The sequence below is a fragment of the Euprymna scolopes genome, chromosome 35, assembly GCF_053919585.1.
Source record: "Euprymna scolopes isolate OS-2025 chromosome 35, ASM5391958v1, whole genome shotgun sequence".
NCBI classification, from domain to species: Eukaryota; Metazoa; Mollusca; class Cephalopoda; order Sepiida; family Sepiolidae; genus Euprymna; species Euprymna scolopes.
This window is the reverse complement of record NC_136516.1, coordinates 41,215,515-41,233,014: the sequence shown is the minus strand read 5'-3', so window position 1 is coordinate 41,233,014 and position 17,500 is coordinate 41,215,515. Positions and strand designations below refer to the sequence as shown.

Genomic DNA, 17,500 nt, shown 5'->3' with positions numbered 1-17,500 from the left:
TATATATATACTAGCAGTTCAACCCAGCTTTGCTCGGACCCTAAGTACTGTTCATAACTTTATGTGCATATTTATATGTATATATATTAAAAAGTCTGACTCGTGTCCAGGTAACCTACATCTAAAATTTCAAGTTAGCGGAGGAGTTTGGTAGAGTCTGCAAATGGCAACTCTTTTAACTTTGACCTCTTTGCAGCAAAAATTACGACAAAAGACCTAGTAAAAAGCTTGCCTTATGTCTGAATACACTTTATGTAAAATTTCAAATGTTTAGACCAAAAATTGGCTGAGTAATTTGGTAGAGACTGCAGAGGTCATTTTTTTTTAATTTAACCCCAATTTTGACCTTTTGGCCAAGATCAAAGTTTAGAATCTGTCCTTCTGATGCTGCACTTCCATTTCTTGTTCTCTTTCCGTGGAAGTTGTCCTTCTCGACTGAGACAATTGTTTATTTTTGTACCTTTTCTCCACGTTAAAAAACGACCCTGGTGTCTAACTCTGTCCCGTGGGGAGGCATTGTAAATAGGTACAATCAAATTAGAAAGTGTGATTTATGTCCAAGTCGCCTACATCTAAAATTTCAAGTGATTGGACCCAGATATATACATAGCAGGCAGCACGGCGTTGCCCTGTCGTAAATACGTATAAATATATTATTTTAATTCATGCAGGTTTATTAATTCTTATTATAAAGTCAATGTTCTATTCATAATTATCCAATGAATAGAACATTTTTTTTTAAATATGACATGGGCACTATACGCTAGAATCGAAACCAGAATGTTTACCGCTGCAGGATTAGTTGATAGTTATCTCTTATACAAGCATTGTAACGAAAGATGTATACGGAAAGTTACTAATAACCGACTATGCGCTACGAATGTTGAATTTTGAGCAGGCGCAAAACAAACAGCAAACGTAACGTATTGTTCGACTTACTCTGAACTGTTTTGTTTTCAATTTGTGCCGGCTAAACACCTAATCAAAAGTGTGCTACAGGTATAAATACACTATATATCAAATGTCAACTCTGTAGACAAACAATTGAGAGGGCAGTTTTGTAGAGACTTTTCGGACACACTCCGACAATATCACTTATATATATATATATATATATATATATATATATATATATATATGTATATATATATATATATATATAATTTTGTGAATTATTTCACGGAATTCTGCCTTTTGGATGATATCGAAATATGTTCCTGTAACACGTTTCCTTTGGAATTTTACTGCTGGATACCGAACTTTAACTAACCAACTTTTCTTGGATTTTACCGTCATTGGATATTTTACCGATCATCCATTCACGTGAAATCTTTTTTCTTTCCCCCCCCCATTCCCTCTGCTATACTATTTTTTAAACTTTTATCAAGTAAGATCTATGGCTTACTTGTGGTTTCATTAAATACTTTGCAAGCAAAATCCGATTCTCCATGTTGCTAATTCCTACCCTCTGATCAGAAGAAAAGTGTTTCTTTCAAAACTCCGCTTGATTTGTGCTTCCTTTTTTTAAAATTAAATGTTTTTAACTCTTCTTAAAGTGTTTTAAACATGTTTTATTAATTCTACGTCTATATATATACACACGCACACACATATATATATATATATATATATATATGCGTGTGCGTGTGTTTGTGTGTGTGTGTGTGTAACAAAAACTGCATCTGATTTTTGAAGACTATTTTGCTTTGGTTTGATAAGCAATTCTTTTAATTAATTATTTTTATTTTCATTTATTTTAATTTTATTTAATTTGCCTGTATTTTATCTTTTAGCTTTTATTCACAAATTAATTGAAAACTTGAAATGAATTTTGAAACTGATACACGGAAAATTTTTTTACCGGATTGATATAATCAAAGATTTGCCGTATATCGAATCAAACTAAAGAAAAACTGTGGATATATGTATATATTGGATTGTTACCAGCTTCCTTGGAGTTATTACAATACGTGTTGGATCTTTTTACCTGCCGAATACCAAGAACTTCCATTACAAGATTTAGCATACACTTTCGATTTGAAGTTCCATATAATTTTTTGCTGCATCAATATCCAATTTCCCTTATTCTATGTTGCTAAAATAATTTAAAAACTGTAAAAACATTTAATTTAATTTTCTATGTTCATTACCTTTAGCAAATTATTTGCAAATCTTTTACAATATTTGCTAATGTTTTTTCTTCGAGGAGATGTATAAACATCGAAAACTCATGGATTAAGGAAATATATTTTACTATACTGTATTTTTTGTCTTGCATACAATAAAATTTTTATATTTGAAATTAAACCGTTTCAAATCACAAATTTTAAATTCCAAAAGTATTATACATATATAATTATTTTTTTACTATAATAATTAAATACCTAAAGACACTAGTGTTTCATCCTTTCGGGAATCTTCAGTGCAGGGTGTCACGATTAATAACAGTCGAACGATTCGAACTCGGCAACACGAGACATCTCTGGCTCGATAAGCGAAGACCTAATCCATTCGGCTACCATTAACCACGTGACATAGCGTTGAATTTAAACATTTTAATTTTAAATGTTCATTTACGTCAGCCAGACAGTGATCTAAACGTTATACGATAATCTAGGCATAAGAGCTAAATTGACCGACTTTAATTGAACTGAAAGTGCTCAACGATAAGAAACGAATTTCTTAAAGGGGCTGTCATAATTATTTTTTTACTAAAATAATTAAATACCTACAGACACTATATATATATATTAGAGAAATAAAATTAAAACTGTAGGTTGAACTTTAATTCGGTTGGGATTACATTTTCTATATATAAATACTGTTATTTATATTAGTTTGACATTGCGTATATCAGGCAAACACTACATCCGTTTGTTTCCATTAATATATATATATATATATATATATATATATATATATATACATATATATTCCGTGTACTAGACGGTTTGCATTTTAAAATCTACGCTATTGTGCAGGATGTAGAAATTATGCATAAATAGAATTACTTGTAATAGTTATATAAAACCAATTATCTTATAAGAAACTATAAAAAATTAACAATTAATAAATCAACGCTCGTTTTTGCAAAGTAACCCCAAGATCAGTTTTCATTTCAAAACGAGTAATGAAGTTTTTGTTTTCCATATTTCTAGGAATCCTCCTTAAAATATACTCATTAACTTTTGTCCCCGTCGCGAACTTTATAACTTATCATGGTATTTCTTAATGTTATTAATGCTAGATTAATTTCGTTGCTCTTATTTCGGTAACCTTGTCTTCCGTTGTAACGTTCAATGACTCTATCTCACAAATCGCTCGATAATTCTATAGTTTATATAATTTTAAGCCTTGAATTGCAGAATGCGCACCAAAAAGTCAGATGATTAATATAACTATCTTATAAACAACTGACTGCTTCACTGATTGGTCGGAGATAAGGATCTAATACAATTGAATATTTAATCGTTAAAATATTTAAAAACACAAAGTTTTCGTTGGAAATTTTAAAAAAGTTTAATGTATTTCAATATTTTTGTAAATGGTATTTTGGAACGTTAATTAAAAATTGATTCAACCATTTTTTTTTAAATTTTCTTTCCACATACAATTAAAACAACTTTACGAGATATTAGTTACCACAATGGCGAACATAAACTAGAATTATACAAGAAAATAACATGCATCCAATACAAATGCGTAAAGGAAGAAAGACTACTTTTAAGATCGATTTTTTCTTTTCGTTTCTGATACTCATCAGATGAATTTCTGTCGAAAACATATCTAAGAACACTGCCAGATATATAAATTTCCATTTGTGTGAAATTTGCAAAAGATAGGCTAAGCTTATTGAGATTGTCGGACTGACTTCCTCATCTTGGTTGTTATAGTCACAACGTTTCGGCCGTTTTGCCCTCCGGCCTTCATCAGGTGTTTTGTATCGAACTGGGAAACCGTTTGTTAAGAGTCTCGAACACCTGATGAAGGCCGGAGGGCAAAACGGCCGAAACGTTGTGACTATAATAACCAAGATGAGGAAGTCAGTCCGACAATCTCAATAAATGAAAACACCTCATCTACAAAAATACAGACAATTACTATAGGCTAAGCTGTTTTGAAACCTATGAGGGAGGAACTCCCCATCCAATACAAAGTACTTTTTATATAATAGTAGAGATAATTTATGACGTGTATATATATATATATATATATATATATATATATATATATATGCATATATATATATATATATTTGTTTCGATATTGTTAATACTATTATCATGTTTTATTTTTTTACAACTTTCCTTAAGAAGTAAATATCTGATAGCTTAAGTTGTATTTTTATTGCAGCATCTTCCTTTATATTTTGTTGTTTGCTTTCTCGACAAACATCGCATACATAAACATTTTTTTAGTTTTCATGTGTCCAGAATATTTATATAATATCGCACGTCTTTAAAATATTCCTTGTAAAAAACTGAGCAAGATAACTTCATATAGAAAGATAACGCTTGCGTGCTTGCTTGCGTGCTTGCCCGTAAAACTACAAAAGTATGTATGAATTATTGATGCTATATATCTAACTTTTGCCAATTCATCTGAAGAACATGCGGGTGATGATCTCTCTTATGTATAAAAGATACGTTGTCCGTATGTGTGTCTTTACTTATGTACCTAGGCGTGTGTTCTATGTATATGTGGGGTCGTTCCTTATGGATATAACCATTTTTTATCGAATCTCAAAAATGTACTTATCTGGGAGTATTGTTTGATAGGTTTTGTTTTTCTGTTATAACTTAATAATCGTTTTTTTTTGTTTTTGTTTTTTTTACAAGGTGGTCACCACTTATCAACCAGGAGCCACTCATGGATAAGGGTTATTGTAAGTACAGTACGTTAGTGTGGATATTTAAAGTGTCTGCTTAAGGGGGTGGTTCATCAGGAATTTGTTTACGTTGGACTTGAAGACATCCAAGTTGTAGTCAGAAGGGAAGTAGGCAGACGGAACAGAGTTTCACAGGCGTGCAGTTCTAAGAAAGAAGCTTTGTTCATGGAATCTACGTTTTGATTTAGGCATAGATAAAGAGTGGGGAAAGTTTTTGACAGTGGATTCAGCTAGACGGGTGTTTTTTGTAAAAGATTGGCGGGGGGGGAACCGGAGATTGGAGTTCAGACGAGCATCTGCCATGGAAATAACGATAAAACAAAGATAGGCTTGCAACGTCTCTTCTGTGGGAGAGAGGTTGCAGGGAAGAGAAAAGGGCATCCCTCACTAAGCCACGAAGTCTATTTTGTACTCTGTCAAGACAGGATAGGCTGTTTTCAGCAGCTCCTGCCCAGTTATGGAAAAATCCGATTAAATAGATACCAGTCCGATTTTGACCAAAGTAAACATCCATATACAGTCTAACATCACAATGCATTTGAAAAGTTCTATCACCACACAAACAGTAGAATCCGGAGTATAAAATAAATAGCTCGTTCTTTGATAAGACAGGGGCGCGTTCGAAATGAATGTTTCTTTTAACAACACGATTGAATTATGACATTCGACTTTTACAATTTAAACTTTTATTTAAGCTGTTATACAAAACAGTTTTTTTTTAAATCAATAGTAGGTTTTATATAGTTAAATGTACACATAAATGTATCGCGAACAAAGTGACTGCTGGAAGGTACGTGAAGGTTCCTGCTGATGCACATCCGTGGGTCCCCGACTAGAGCAGGCAATCGACATGATTGAAAAATGGGCAACTCCGCTAACTCTGGTGACAATAAAATATGCAATGGTGGAACATATGTTGATCCTCATTCAATCCCGGACAACGTCTGGTCACCCTACTAGTTTATCGATCGCTTTACACCTACTGCTGCCAACCTGCAGGTATGTCATCAGTAATGAAATTTACGTCGTTGGAAGTTTCGGGCCTGATCAGCAGACTGGAGTGAAAACTGTTATTTCTGCATACTTTTTTTTTTATAAAGAAACGCGGCTAAGTTAAAACTCCCTCGGACCACTTGTTGTTATTAGTCGGAGGCGATCCTGTTGACTATTGTTGGTATCAAATCTCCATTGGAAAATTGTTTTTCTTTCTTTTGGCTATAGTGCACCAGTTATTTTCTAGGCGATATTCATAATGACCATAGTTTTGCATGCTTTCCTTTTTGATGAACAGAGTTTATTAACTCTTAGTTTTGATATTATGTTTCAGAAAATCATACTTTTAGTATCATTCGGACTACTGTTCTTACCTTGAGTATTATTTTCACAATGTTTCGATTAATATAACTTCCGCAAGGCGCCATGGTTTAGTGGATAAAGTATTTGGTAAGTTTCGGCTCTACGTTATATTTTACTGGAAGTTGAAGATTCCTTAGTGCGAACGACATACACTTGTGAATTACTTAGCACTTCTTTCTGGCCACGCTTGACAGAACGATAGCGTTCTTCCCCTGTGGATTAAATAAAGTTTTCCCATCGAAATTCTGAGTTCGATAGAGGGATTCCGGAGTTAAACAGAAAGATTTCTGAAGTCGTCAAGATACATTTGAAAAATGTAGGAAGTTGTGTCAGCAGTCCAAATAATTCGAAATCATTTTTGTCGGTAAAATTCAACTTAAGTTAAGACACCCGGCATAAAGGGATTCATTCAGAAAGTCTATTCATAAAATAATATTTAGATTTCTCTACTATTATACAGGGTGACTCCAAAAAACGAGAATTTTTATTATACGTGTTGCCAGATATGAACAAGTAGCAACACTGTGAGATAGTGACCTTGAGCAAGTAAACATTTTGTCATTTTAGAAACCATGGATCACTGGTTACACTAGGATGAAGCAACGTCACACACTACACGGCAATCATTGAAGGTTCTACGAGAATTGTTTCGCCATCATTTGATCTCAAGATTCGGTAGCCCCCCCCCTCCCTAAATCGCCAGATTTATCCGTTTGTGATTTTTTTCTTGTGGCGCTATCTCAAGAGTAACGCTTACACAGCTGACCTAATAACTGTATGTGAGTTAAAACAGAGAATCCACGATATTGCAGCAGTTAAAATGAGCAATCTTAACAGCAGATTTCTAAGAACCATTCGTGAAGGAATACGCAACTACAGGATGCATTATTTTTAATGAAAATGCCATCATTGTTTCTTAAATAGCATGCTTTAAGGTTTAAATAAATAAACAATATTTTTCTTCCATCATCCTTGGTTTTATTGGATTGTTAAAAAGTTCCCGCTTTTTGGGTCACCCTATATAAAAGAAACCGTGTCCGTGTGTGTCTACGTGTGTGTCTACGTGTGTATGAGTTCGTTGTGTGTGGACTCCTAAACGGCCGGGTCTATTTTTGTGAAATTTCATACAAAGACACTTCATGTACCTGGCAGTGTTCTTAGATAGGATTTATATCGAAATGTCTTCGATAAGTATCGATAATCGAAAATACCTACGAAAGTAATAAAGGCGATTTAAACAAAAGTTAACAAGTTATACAGCCTTACATCATAAGTGCATTTGAGAAGTTCTATTCCGACCGGCACAAGCATAAAGGTCGACATATAAAATGAACAGTAGGTTCTTTCATATGACAGAGGTGCATATGAAATGGATGTTTGTGTCTAAAGTACAATTGAACCATAATACTTGACTTTTAAATTTAAAACTTTAATTCAAGTCATTATCGCCGCACAAGCATAAAGCTAGTCATATAAAATCAACAGCGAGCTCTTTGACATAACAGGAGCACGTTCAAAATCAATGTTTTTGTTTAGAGCACAATTGAAGCATGGTCTTTGACTTTTGCATTTTAAACTTTAATACAAGCCATTGTATATAAAACATAAATTTATAAAATCAACAGTAAGTTCTCTACAGTGTAACGTAGATAAAATGCATTGCGGGTAAATCACTGCTGTACTGCGATGGATCCCCAACTAGAACAGGCAATCAATCGATTTGATAGAAAAATGGGCGATTTCCCCGATTCCGATGGCAATAAAACTATAGAAGTGTGAAACATTCGTTGATCATCAGTCAATCCCGGGCAACGTCGGGTCTCTCTGCTAGTATATATATATATATATATATATATATATATATATATAATATATATATATATATATATATGCTTAAGCTTATCTTATTTTATATAACTTTTATAAACAATGGAACATCAGATAAGTTTATGTATGTTTTCATTGCGACATCTTCGTTTATATTTTATTTGTCTTTTTGTTGACTACAAAAACGGATACAAACATTTTTTTTAGTTTTCCTGTGTCCAATAATATCACGTAAATTCGTGTGCTTATGCAAAAAAAAAAATACGTTCAAATAGTTTAAACAATCGAACTATTTTCGGTCTATGCAGAGAACGAAATTATATCTACACCAAACTCATTTTTTTGTTTGTTTTATTTTTCTTTAGCCAAATTTATCAGGAATTCAGCGCCCCCTTTCTTGGGAGTAACACTTGAACTTTATCGGACATACACAGATATTCGATTATTTCATTATTGTCTTTTTATACCTAGTAAATACTGAGTTAGTAAAGAAGCTGGGAAAATAATATGAACTTTCCTCAATTCACAATTTAGATATGTTATAGGACAATTTTCTTTTTGGTCTCCTTGTCTTTCAGAACAAGAATTCATTCGGTCTGGTGGATTATCGAACTTAGTGTTGTTACTTGAGGTGTGAACGAGCCCCATGTCACAGGTCACCAAATGAAACCTTTCCGACTCACTGGTGTTAACCCTCACACACGCGTCTTGATCGTCTTTCACAGCGGGATATCGTTGGTCGGTTGGTCAGTGTCAGTTCCAATTTTGGTTGTTATGCCGTATCACGCTGGAAGTGAATAGATTTTTGTGCACACAAAAGAAAGACAAACTCAGATGTCTCTATTCTACGAGTTAATTCAAGTCAAATTTATAAAATGTAATATAAACTTATATACAATTGTCCAATGTTGATTTCTTACAAAACACACTATTGAATCTTACTCTCCGTGTTTTGCGGTATCGATAGACGGTGAAAGGGGTGTGGCGATGACTCTTCGATTAGTGTTGGGTTCTCTCAAGACCCAGTTTCAACTGACTGATTTTGGCTCGGGATGCGTTGATATAGTTAGGTAATGGCTAGGTTAGGTTGTTCCCTAGACCAATCGCCAATCAATACATCATCACGGGGAATTCCCGATCCGATGCGTGTGTACTAGTGATTCTGCGAACACTCGCAGCTTTCGGTTCCCTCGAACAGAAGGGTTGACCCCCGTGAAACTTCGTCTTGCTCCAGAAACGAAATCATATTCGTTATGTTCTCAAACCGACATCAAATTGTCACTTTCCCACCAACAGCAATGGTTGGCCGCCGCTGACCGGGCACGCAATAATGCTTAACAATTAATACAAGCATGGTTGCCCGGCCTTCTTCAGTGTTTCGGGAGTCTTAATCTCCCCCCAGTGGGGAGCCCTACAGCTACCGGAGGCGGTCACGCCACAGTGGAAACATCACTTGGAAAAAGTGCACCACTTGTCGTAAAAACTAGTGTGGGTTAGCCGCACAAGGGAGATCTTTCGCTTCGAATATCATGTGATTTTGAATATTTGGTCAGTGTTTCATTGTAATGAAAAGTTTTCCTTTAAAAATCGAAGTCAGTAAAGAAGTTGAGAAGATAATTTTCCTCTCCCCAATTAACCATTTGACAAGTATATGCGTCTTTCTTGTGGTCTCTTGGTCTTATTAGGTTCCAGGACAATAATTCCACTTGTTTGGCGGAATATATAAATTCGTGTTGTTACTTGGGGTAAGATGTACCCTTCATCATAAAAGCCAGGGTAGGTTAGCCAAAACGAGGGCCTTTTTTTGCAAATACTATCTGATTTTGAATATTTAGTTAGGGTTTACTTCCAGGAGAAGTAATATCATACCAGGTTGTCCTGCCCCCCCCCGCCGTGTAAAGAGACCTTAAATACTTGAGGACAGTTCGAGGATAGTGTCTAGTTTCTTCCTGTCAAGTAGAAATTCGAGTTCTCTCCAGTAGGCATTATATATATATATATATATATATATATATATATATATATATATATATATATATATATGGAGAGGAGAAAAGAAAATCTAGAGCAATAAAAAGTATCAACGTTTCGTACCCATTCTCGGGGAACTTCTTCAGGATGATAAAATAATCGAGGAAAATTAAGTTTTATCATCATTAATATCCTTATAGAGGCTAACATCACATGCATTTGAAAGGCTTTATAACCGCACAAACTGACAAATCCTTGTACAGAGAAAGCTTAGACACTTTAGGATAGTGTCTAGTAGGCATTCAAGTTCTTTCCCTTTACTAAATTGAAAACCAAAATGTTTTAATTCGTTAGATGGCTTGGTGGTAAGAGAATTCGTCTCAGTTCCTATAGTTTTAGCTGTTCCTTGTTCTGGATCTCAGCTGGACAATTATTTTTATTGGACCCCGACAAAAGGAGGGTGGACCTGTAAATTCACCCTTGTTCATTCGTCAATTCGTCTGTCCGTACTTTTCTCAATAACTACGCCTTGTAATTTTTTAAAATTTTGCACAAACATTGAACATGCTATGAGCAAACAAGTATCAGAACGGATTTTCCGGGAAAAGTCCGGTCGCCCCCCCCCCCCACCTACTAGGGGTGTCTTTCGGGTTAAAATGGCTAAAATTAACAGTTTTGTGCTCATTAAAAAAAAATGGATGCCTTGGATCTTTATAAAACTTTCTGAAAAGTAACTAACGGATTTCTATATAATTTTGTTTGTTTATACTTCGCGACAATATTTAGGTGTGTTCCAGGGGCTCTTTTAGGGCTAATAAAAACACTCCATTTTTGGGACTATTTTACCACAGTTGTCCATTTTTCTTTGTACGTCCATTTAGCAGTTGTGCGTGATGCTGAACTAAAATTTAAATATGTTAAGGCCTTGGGAACTTTGGAGGCTAAATAGGGGGGGGGGAGTGACAAATGATGGACTTAGTCATTTCTTTTTTTTTTGCATGGAGCAGAACTCAAATTTACATATGTTAAGGCCTAAAACTGCACTGTTTGTTTATTTTCCCAGGATTTGACGTCTCCTGTGGACTTCTGGGACTAAATGGGGAGGAGCAAATGCTGAACTTAGTCATTTTTTATGACTCATTCACTGTGCACTCACGCATGCTTCACTTGTTTTCATTTATTTTCTTGATATCGATCAGTATAGTAATTATATTGCGCAAGTAAAAAATTATATAAAGAATATTGAATAGATAATCTGCATATTTAATTTTAGCCCTAAAATTTAAGAAAATCTTAGAAACCTGACATAAACGTATACTTCAGCTAGTTTATTCATAAAATAATATATTACCAGTGGATAAAGCCGTTGAGACTATAAGGTTCAGGTGAGCATTGCTGCAGCAGTTTCAATCTTACCCCAGCAGACCAGAACATTAGTTGCCTAAAAAAGTTGCGCGACCACAACTATGTAAGGCAGTAATTACTGAGGATACGTTTCCAAGACTAAGCATTCCTATCGTGCCGTGGTTAGTCACCTAATAGGATCAGATCCAGAGGATCAGTTGGTCGAAACGTGGTGAAACAAAAAAAAATATGAAGCAATAAATAAATAAATAGAATAAAATAAAACAGCCACACATACTTACACATTACGAGCTGCAAATGAAAACCAGATAATTTCCATAAAGTTAAACCTCACCTTGATCGTCCTTGGGGGCTCGTGGCGTAGTTGATAGAGGCGTTTATCTCTATGCTTGCAAATGAGCATTTTCTGAAGATAGCGGTGTCAATTCTACCCAAAGCAGGCCAGAGTATGGGTTGGCCAAAACGTAGTGAGAAAAAAAACTATAGAAGGCAGTAATTACTGGGGATGCGAATATTAGTCTCAGCAGTTCTATGCCGTCAAAGTTAATCACCTGAAGAAGGCCAGATAATAAATGTGGTGAAACAAGAACCACTATGGAGGTAAAGATAACACTCCGCAAAAAGAATGAATGAAAAAACTATGAAATCGTATTTCCAAGAATTCCAAACATAAAAACAAAAAATAATGATATATATATATATATATATATATATATATATATATATATATATATATTTGCTTTAGTAATTTTGATAATATTTGTCATTTTTTTACAACTTACAAATAAAATGGGATAAAGTTTGATGTCATTTTTCTTACATGAATTTTTCGTGTTTTTTTTTTAATTAAAAAGAAAACACATACATTAACGTTTTTTAGAAGTTTTTATGTGCCCAGAGACGTTAAGTAAAACATAAGTCATTAAAACATTCTTTGCTAAACATACGCAAGAAAATTCCCTATAGATAAGCTTGCTCTACCTCTCTCTCTCTCTCTCTCTCTCTCTCTCTCTCTCTCTCTCTCTTCGCCAATTAGCGAATATTTTCAAATTTTTCCTTGACAATGCCGAATGTTCTACATGCATTAACCTTGTAACACATCTAATTATATATATTTTTTTTATATATTATAAAATATTTACAAAATATCTGTAGAATTAATTAAAATAAACTTGATCGCGTTATGACGCAGCATCTAGAATGGTTATCTCTTATACAAGACTTGAAATATATATGTATATATCTATAAAAGTGAACGTGTCTGTCGGTCTGTGTACATTTCCCTACACAATAACTCTGTCAATTTTCAGTTTACAGACTCGAAATTTGATATAAAGGGTAATAGGTTTTGGGAAAATCTTTATAATCAGTTTTCGGCCAGAAAATTTGCTGTTAAGGAGTCAAGGTTCAACGATTTGACCTTTGAGAACTCTACCAAACTCATCTGCCAATTTTGGGTATAAACCCTTGAAATTTTAGATATAGTTAGATGAATCTAACTTAATAACTTGATTTGACCTCAATGTTACGTATCAGTTTTATTTTAGATGGGATGACGTATGAATTTGTTGTTGTTCATGTTTGTAAGAGTCTTAGAGGTTCATGTTGTGTGCAGATATGTCGCGTATATATAAAGCGAGAGACAGTTCTGTATATATAAGGAGACATATTATGAGATAGAGACGGTCTTATATATAAAGAGACAGGGTACAGGCTAATACAGGCTGAGCCGAGCATGTAATTCAATGAGAGGAGATTTATGAATATCTTGATAGATAGACCGAGAGTGCGTTTGACATTTACGTTTTTACAGTTGTACATTTTTATAAACAAACAGTTCATATTAATATAATTCCACTTTACCTTTGTTTTGGTAGAATGACAGCATGATGATACGTTTATTTCTTCGACCGGTCAGACATGATTCTGTATTTCAGGGATTCAAAGTTGTTTACATGGTTACCTCTAAATCCTCTCGCTTCCCAGAGGGTGCCTTGAGTCTTCTAGCTTCTTCTGTCTAACTCCTCTCGCTTCTTCCAACTGCTGATCCTGATTCTGACTTATCTAACTAAATTCATGACGTCACTGCATGACTAGCACGTGCCTCTCAGGCACATGGCATGACATGCCCCCGTGTTTAAGCATGCATTGTTATTCACATGTTTCTTACAAAGCCGTCCCTCTAACCAAATTTTCGTAACCCACTTTACAAATAACACTTTCCATTGTCCGTTTTTAAATTCCTTATTTTAATTTCATTCCTTTTTCAATAAACAGATATATAACTATTTTGTGTGAGCTAAACAATGGCAATTCCACATTCCTTATTTTCAATAACATTCTGTATTTATTTTAACTTATGATTCGAATCCTTGACTATCCTATTTCTTATTTACTCACAAGAACAGGCTGCTGTTCTTGTAACACCAAAACAATAAATGTTAAGGGTTCATAATAGAGGTCGAAGTAAAAAAGATTTGACATCTGCGTTCTCTACCAAATTACTCGGTCAGTACTCAATGTTTGTATAAATAAATTTAATATACCTGCTCTGTTCACTCACTGAGCACTCTTTGGTAGACACATGTTGTTTCATTGGATGTACTTCTAGGAAACTAAACTCTACTGGCTATATATATATATATATATATATGTTGAAGCTCGGCTGAACACATATAATAAATAACTACAACACATAAGTAAAGTAGAACATATATATTTGGAAGCAAGAAGGTATATACAATATTCATAAATAGTCCATTGGTATAATCATGGGGAGATCGTCCCTGGAGAAGGTATCGGCTGGGCGGTCGTCGATTATCGTTCTCTTGTCTCTCTGAGTCACTGGTGTCATCTCTCCCGTCTTTACGGTACCAACCGTATTTATATAGTTGACACTCCACGTATGCTAATTAGGTAAATCCTTCCACAACAATATATATATATATATATATATATATATATATATATATATTACACGCAAATTATTTTTTAAATCAAAAAATGAATGAAGAATAGCTTTTTTATATATAAATTGTATTGGTCGGACTTTTGTTCTAATCTTGAGTGTAATATGTGCAAAGTTTCGGTCGCTTTGGCTTTCGACTGTTTTTAGGCATGTTTTGTTGGAAAAAGGGAGAAAAAGTTACTGGGTCCATAGATATTTTCTTATTCTTGGAATTTGTCTCTATTTTATAGTTGCGGTTTCGTGTGTAAAAAATAATTGACACGGGGAGAGACAATTCTAATAAAGATCGACAGGGGATTATTTTCCTTTCATCACCGAAATATTAAAGGTGTACAGTTTTTTTTGTTTTTTTTAACACTTTTTTCACATACGAAACTGCCGTCATAAAAGGTAGAACAATTCCAAGGATACGAAAATATCTACGGGGCTAGTAACTTTTTTCCTTTCTTCTTCAAGACAGCTACCAACATACTTGAAGACGATCGAAAGCTAAGCCGACCGAAACGTTGCACAAATGACACAAGATGAGAACATTAGTCAGATCAAAACAAGTTATACAAACAATCAGTCCTTATCTAAAAGATAATCAATTTTTCTCTAAAATTCAAAAAAAAGTTTAGAAATACAGTATTAACGTGTACTTCCACAAAATTACTAATAAAATAATATAGTGCGTATGTACATGATGAGCGAAAGTTGGTGGACAGCAAAAAACATTTATTTAGGCATCACGTATACGTAAAATAAAATGTACTAAGACAATTATATTAATGAAAATTGTAGATAATTGTCTTAAACGCATAATTGTACATGTACGTGACGTCTAAATAAATGTCTATACTGTCCACCTACTTTGGGCTCACCCTATATATGCATATATATATATATATATATATATATATATATATATATATATGATTTTCTTTTCGTTGACTGTCATGGCTCTTGTGAGCTGCGACGGCTGTGGAATTTATTATATATATATACAAACACACACGCACACACACACACATATATATATATGTGTGTGTGTATGTATATATGTGTGTGTATGTATATATATATAATAATAAATTCCACAGCCGTCGCAGCTCACTAGAGCCATGACAGTCAACGAAAAGAAAATCATATATATATATCATAAGAAAATCATATATGTATATATATATATATGTGTGTGTGTGTGTGTATGTATGTGTGTGTGTGTGTGTGTGTGTGTGTGATTGCAACGTCTTGTCAGACGAGTGCAACTCTCTGGGACACGAGCCCAAAAATGACTTACTTCGCCACAGGGCCATTTTAATAGACAAATGCCCGAGGGATTATCTGCACACAGATGATGTTATAGAGTCGTAGCTTTGTACAACAGCTAAGTCTCTCTCTCTTGGTTCAAAATGTTAAGATCCAGCAACAAGCAAGAGAAAGATAGCCAGGAACAAGTTAAACTACAGACCAGTTTAATGCGGGTACTTGCCTCCCGCTTTCTGTTTTTTTTTAATCAGAGATTTGCTTCTCCTAGAACGGTTGCCTTCACGACGGCTTACCGTAGCCCTCTTCACCCCAACACACACATAAATATACACAAACACACACGGTGCTAGTTAGCTGTTGACCCCGAGAAAGGGTTCATTCGACCTTTGGAAGTTTTTGTTTATAATCCTCCATGGAGACTAGCCACCTTCCTTACCAAACAAGTCTGGTGGGGGAACTAGTTTAGTCGCCGGTGACCCGACCATGAGGCAGGTCGTACTGGGTTACATGGTACCAGTAGCATATAACATGACCTGACATGACATATATATATATATATATATATATATATATATATATATATGTAGTAGTGTTGGGACAATTTATCGGAAATCCGAATCGGCAATCGGAAAAATCAGAACTTTTGAGGTATCGGAATCGGTATCGGGATCAGAAAAGTGTGTGCCCATTTTCTGATGCCCAAAATGATTCTTTTAATTGTCTTTTTATTGATTGTGTTAAATATAAAATCTTCCACTGTTGTCAGTATAGTACATTCTATCAATCAGTAAAACGAAAATCTGTAGAATATCGCCGATGTTTGAGAAAATATATGCACAAGTGTTTAACCATCACCGGGAAAAATAACAGTTTCATATCTTTTTTTTGAATCACAACAAATATGGGCGACGTGAAGAAACAATTGTATTTGTTGGGACATCATTTATATATCGGGACCCTATGCCGATAGATAGAGTTTATGTCAACTAGTATAAATTTCGAGTGTTTCATTAAACGGAAATAGAATCAGGGTTCAATGTTATATATTCATTGCGGCCGGTCGTCCAATATGATTTTCAGTCTATCTCATTCTTCCTCTATCATGGCATGTTCATTCCGTAGATGGAATCATGCTTAGCGTTCTCCATAGGCTTCGATCCATTGCTTATTCTCGGAATCCGATAGTACTGTTAACACCCATTGCCCTGCACATCTAGTCTAATATCCTTATCTTTTGCCTTCCTCTGGCTTTCCTTCTGTCAGTTTCGTTCTCCAAAATGTGCCATTAACTAAAAAGGAATTCATTTCAACCTCTTTTTTATTTTGTGTCTCCCCTATTGAATGAACTTCTCTCTCCAATAAAACCTTTAAGACCGCAGTAAGCTTCTATTGTTCTATTAAGTTCAACAGCCAACTAACAGCCACTAGGCGACGCAGATATAACAGATCAACCGTCACACACATGGAAAACCGACGATCAAAAAATGAAGACCAGACCGTGCACGTGTGTAAAAATACTTCCAATAATTTATAAAAAACTACTTTCAGTAATAATATCCGTTTCTTGAGCGCTCACTAGCAATAATACACATATGCATTTGGTCGCGTGTAACTATAGTGACACTGTGTGTTAAATGTGTTGTTTGATACGAACTTTTACCATAGTTATAATCGCATTTTATCAAATCCTTTTGTCTTGCAGGTACTACCAAGTTCCAGTAAATATGACAACACCATGGAAACGGTAACTCCGGATATCCTATGCAACGTCAGCGAAGCGGCGACCAATTTCAGCGACGGCAGCTATGAAGAATTCTACCACACGGCCCAGTATGTTACAGGTCTGATCGTCTATCCAATAACCTGCATCTTCG

The 17,500-nt window shown here is 34.6% G+C and overlaps 1 protein-coding gene across 3 annotated transcripts in view; it reads left to right on the top strand.

Annotated features, from left to right (window-relative positions):
* Nucleotides 1-17,500, top strand: part of LOC145259615 (FMRFamide receptor-like) — a 906,472-nt gene that overhangs the window by 887,845 nt on the left and 1,127 nt on the right. For all 3 annotated transcript variants that reach the window (XM_080117271.1, XM_080117272.1, XM_080117273.1), the window contains one exon: nt 17,329-17,500. This exon is cut by the window's right edge and continues 1,127 nt beyond it. In XM_080117271.1, coding sequence (XP_079973397.1) covers nt 17,362-17,500 — 139 coding nt within the window. In that variant the 5' untranslated portion in view covers nt 17,329-17,361. The remainder of the gene's footprint in view (nt 1-17,328) is intronic.